At 47.5% G+C, this 4,851-nt stretch overlaps 1 protein-coding gene across 4 annotated transcripts in view; it reads right to left on the bottom strand.

The window, feature by feature from the left end:
- Positions 1-4,851, bottom strand: part of LOC101987384 (endothelin-converting enzyme 2) — a 36,845-nt gene that overhangs the window by 20,676 nt on the left and 11,318 nt on the right. For 2 of the 4 annotated variants that reach the window (XM_026790146.1, XM_013354397.2), the window contains exon 1: positions 3,909-4,400. The exons of 1 other annotated variant lie outside the window; for it this stretch is intronic. In XM_026790146.1, the coding sequence (XP_026645947.1) occupies positions 3,909-3,986 (78 nt within the window). In that variant the 5' untranslated portion in view covers positions 3,987-4,400. One more of the 4 variants, XM_013354398.2, reaches the window with a different exon arrangement.

The raw sequence follows: 4,851 nt of genomic DNA, 5'->3' as shown, positions 1-4,851 counted from the left end.
AAAAAAAAAAAAAAGAAATGCTGGCAAGAAACAAGCCAAGCTAAGGCCAAGCACTTATAAGTAATAATAAATTCACATGTATATTTATTTGAAAGTTGTGTGTTGGCCTTTATAAGAGTCAAAGAAAAAAAAACCATTTTTATTCTCTAATTCTTCCCTTTATGTTTGGCATCCATTTTTCTCTACTCTATTTTTTTCCTCCTTTCTCTGTTCTCCCTTTTCTATGTATCATTCATTCATTTGTTTGTAACAGGGTCTGAGGATGCAATCTAGGCTGTCCTCAAACTTTGTATCCTCCTGCCTCAGTGCCCAGGGTATTTGGTTTAGTAGATATACAGCATCAAGCCTGACTTTCCTTCTACCACCCTCCAGTTTCCCTTTCTTATAATTGATCTGAATGAATGGGCAGACCCTTCACTCCTAAATTTACAAGGACAGTGTGGTTTTGATGGAAAGAACTCTAACGGTCAGTACTGACAAAGATGGGGAGTGTGGTTACCTCCTTACACTCCGCAAACTGTTAGCTTATAAATTCAGATATTCTTTGTGCTATGAAAGGTGCAAAGGAGTGCTCAGTCTGATCCAGAAGGCCTGCTTCTAGAAAATTATGTCAGAAAATGTTATCCAAAAGATGTCAATCAAATAGCTTTTGTTTCAGAACAAATCACACCAAATTTAATGGGTAAAGTAAGAACTAAAAACGAAAACTAAACTAAGTAAGATCCCAGCACTTGGGAGGCAAAGGCAGGCTTGGTCTATAGGGTGAGCTCCAGGACAGGCAGGGCTGTACAGAGAAACTCTGTCTTGAAAACCCAAAATAAATAAAGTAAGGACTATTATTTTTCATGTTCAGTGGTTTAACTGGATGGCTCTTCGGGGGCTGGATAGTCTAGAATACTTAGATGGCCTTATTTGTTTTGTGGACATTGATTGGGACTACCAAATCCTATGTAGTTACTCTTCTTCTATACCATGCTATATCAAAATAACAAAAGAAGAGAAAAGTTGAGCCAAGATTATTCATCATTAGACAGCAGCAGCAACAAGAAACCCCAAAAGCTGGGGTCACGCTCCAGTGCCCAGCCATCTTTCAGACCTTGGCTCCTTCCCATTTGCTAGGTGTTCCCACAGGGCAACCCAGTCCTGTGGTCAGAGTCGGACTCAGGGATGGAGAATTAGGCTCTGCTTGTGTACTGGGAGAGCTTCAAAATATTGGGTTTTTTCCCCCACATTTGTTCATCGCAGCATTATTTATAATACCTCCAAAATAGGGAGGAAATAATGTATAAGTATAGAGGGCTTGTTGAATAACTCCAACATCCATACAATGGGACACTGAACAGCACGTGCAAATGATAGAAGAGGAATAATCGATAGGAGAAATTGCCATAAAAATTAAGAGAGACAGGATTTTTTAAATTTTCATTTTTATAAAGCAAAATAAACAAATACATGCAAGCACAGGTTGAAAAAATGTCAGAGGATGTAAAAAAAAGTTTGGTATGAATGTGCCTAATGATGATATTTATTTCTTTTTATTTATTTATTATATGCATGCTTGCGCATGCCACAGCACACATGTAGAGGTCAGAGGGACACCTTGTGGGTATCTCTCCTTCCATCACGGGGATTGAAATTAGATCCTGACAGCACGTGCCTTTACTTACTGAGCCCTTAAACGAGCCTGATCTCACTTCCAAGCTCTTTGGGTCTATATGATAACAGCTACCATTTCTATATGTTTTCCTTATTAATTTAATCTTTACAATCTCATAAAAATATATCCCACTAATATAATTGTCCTGTAGTACAGATGAGAAACATAAGATACTGGGAAGCTTAACAATTTGACCCAAATCAAATAGTAAATATAAGGCAGGATTCTGGTTTGAATCTAGACTCCAGACTCATTAATCACTACATGAATCTATCAAAGTCAACTGAGGTGTCTGGGGCTCCAGTTCGATCCTTGGTAAATGGGTTTTATCAGCAGAGGGGTTTTGTTGTTTATTTTCCCTGCTGGGGAACCAATCCAGAGCCCTATGCAAGCTTATTGTGCAAGATGCTCTATCGCTGAACTTCATCCCCAGTCCTGGGCTTTTTTGAGACAGGTTCTCAATGTAGTCCAGGCTGGACCTGAACTCTCTATGTAGGACAGGCAGCATGAGATCTTCCTTCTTTAGCCTTCTGAGTGCTGGGAACAGACGTGTGCTACTATGCCTCAGGTGAGGGATTTTCAATTTTAAAATATTCAAAATGCTATTAACACTTCAAATTTTATCAAAGCAGGGATGAAACACATCAAACTTCTGAGTAGAGGATCAGAATATAAGGACCTTCCCTCACACTTTGATGACAGAAGTGGACTTACATGTATTCAGCATTACAAAGTCTTTACAGTTCTGCCCTTGGGTCTTTTGCTTAACTACAATCCAGCACGCACAGGGAGACAAGAATAGATTAGTTAAGACAGTTATTTAAGGTTTGGGAGGTTCAAGGCTAGCCTGGTCTACACAAATTCCAGGTGTATGTAGTGAGACCCTGTCTCAAAGAAAACAGAAGAATCTAACCAATCGAGTGTTGTAGCACACCCCTGTACTCCCAGAAACATTGGAGGAAGGCTGGGGAGGGGCTTATCTAAGCTATATAACAAGTTTCAGGCTAGCTTGGGCTACGTAGTAAGACTCTGTCTTTAAAAAAAATATGAACGAATGAATTTAGGTTAAATTATTATCCTTATCTCTCTCATTCTAGAGAAGGATTTTGTTTCACTTCCCATACAGTATCCACCCTTGGCAAGAACACCTGGGCTCCTTCTTCCACAATTTAGGTGAGGGGCTGCTCAGTTCCTGAAACAATGCCGTTTAGCTCAGGACCAACGCATAGGCTCTGTGTTTTCTCTGTGTTTTTCTGTGTTTTAGACTAGAGTACCAGCTCAGAGAGGTGCGTAGGACACATTCTCACTGGGTAAGATGAAGGCTATACAGCCAAGGTTTGGTGTGGTTGTCTTTGTTTTTCTAAAGTTATAGAAGTAGAAATGCTTTTTTTTTTCCTTTTTCGGTTTGTTTTTGTTTCAGGTCAGAGTTTCACCACGTAGCCCTGGCTAGCCCAGAACCCACTATGTAGACTCAGCTGGCTAAGACTCACAGAAATCAGCCTCGTTGAATGCTGGGATGAAAGGCCAAGGCTACCAGGACCAGCACAAAAACCGTGAGTATTGGGTCCTAGATTCAAGGTCGTTCTGGTAATGGCAGATGATGGATTAAAAGTCATTGTTGTGCATTTTCCAAGGGGAGGGAGGCGTTCTGGGTTCTCTAGTCACCCAGAGTTACTCCTTTCTTCCTTCCAGATGCCAAGGACCTTCTCATCACAGGGCCTAGCTGGCGGCCCCCCTCCCAGCCACGAGGACAGAGGGCAGGAGTGCTCGAAGAAACCTCTGATCAGGCTGAGACCCGCCACGGGAGCAGTCCCTCGCACCTTCTCCCTACCTCTCAGGCCCCATTCTGACAGCAGATGTCTTTGCAATTAACACCTGAATAAGTGGTGCTGAAGGGAGGAAAGCCAACACCCAGCAATCTCACTAGCTGCACGATTTGGCCGGACTACAGGGAAGGTGTTGTCTTGCTTGGGTCGTGGACAGAACCAACGGCGTCATTAGAATCTTTACCAGCTCTTCGCTGTGAATGAGACACACCCTCCCTCCTAAGGCCAGTAATTGCGCCAGAGCTCTCTCGCGCCAGAGAGCCGGTGACGCGGCGACTGACTGCTAGCCGGGCGGGGGCAGGGTTTGGGGGGCGGAAAGAGGTAAAGGGAAGAGTACATGTTCTGATCTGTGGAAGTGGGGGGAGAACTCTACCCTGGGCCCCAGCAACAAGGGCGGGGGACACCCTGTCCCTCCCGACGCTTACTAGCGCGCGCCTCGTGCTCAGGCACTCCGGGCTTCCCTGCGTCATCCGCATCCAGGGCGCCCGCTGCGATGCTGCCATTCATTTCTCCCACACTGCCAGCCTGAGCGAGCCTCCAGGGCTGAGGGAACCGCGTGGAGCGACTGGCGCTTTGAGTCTGGATTTTGGCGCCAAGAGCGGGCCTAGGGTTTGTGGGGAGTCTACTCTGTTGTGCGCTGCGGCTGCGGTGTTAAGATCCTACTAAAGGCCGCAACGTAGTCTAGTGGGGACAGACCCGATGGTATTCATACAGGGGCCAAGTGTGGGGGCAGATACAGAAAGTCCAAACCCGACACAGAGACCAGATCAGATGCACAGACGTAGACTGACAGATGCAGACAGTCGAATACAAATTGACCAGTTGCTGCTGGAGACCTGCGAGCATCTAGGATACAGGGACGCGCCAACCACGGTGGCACCACCCCCGGCCCGAGTTCTTCCCGCGCTCCGGTCGGCTGGTACCTTCCCTTGTCTTCACGCGTATTCCGCCCTCTCCAGGCGCCCTTCAGGGTCCGGGCCGTGTCCACTGCCAGTCTGGCCACCGCCTTCTGAGGCCCCGGAGCGCCCCCAGCTTTTGGCGCTCGGCTCCCAGGCGCGCTTCCCTAGCCGCGGAGTCCGACCCTCCCCTTCTCCCCTAAGCACTAGGCTATCCACTCTCGGTTAGCTCTCGCCTGCACCGGCCGCTGCGATCCTCCCGGGCCCACGTGACGGCCATTCCGGGCCACATCGCGGGAACCTCCCACGGCTGCTCGCTCCACTCCAGGGATCACCGGGCTCGCTCGGACCGCTGGGCCCCGCCTCTTTCCGCTGGCCGGTGCCCGCCCCGCCTCCACCGCGCCCCGCCTGCCGTTCTCTGCCGCAGTCGGGCGCTCATCGTCATTCCGCTCTCGCCGCCGCCGCCGCCCCC

The sequence above is a fragment of the Microtus ochrogaster genome, unplaced genomic scaffold, assembly GCF_000317375.1.
Source record: "Microtus ochrogaster isolate Prairie Vole_2 unplaced genomic scaffold, MicOch1.0 UNK43, whole genome shotgun sequence".
Lineage (NCBI taxonomy): Eukaryota > Metazoa > Chordata > Mammalia > Rodentia > Cricetidae > Microtus > Microtus ochrogaster.
This window is presented reverse-complemented; position numbering and strand designations above follow the sequence as displayed.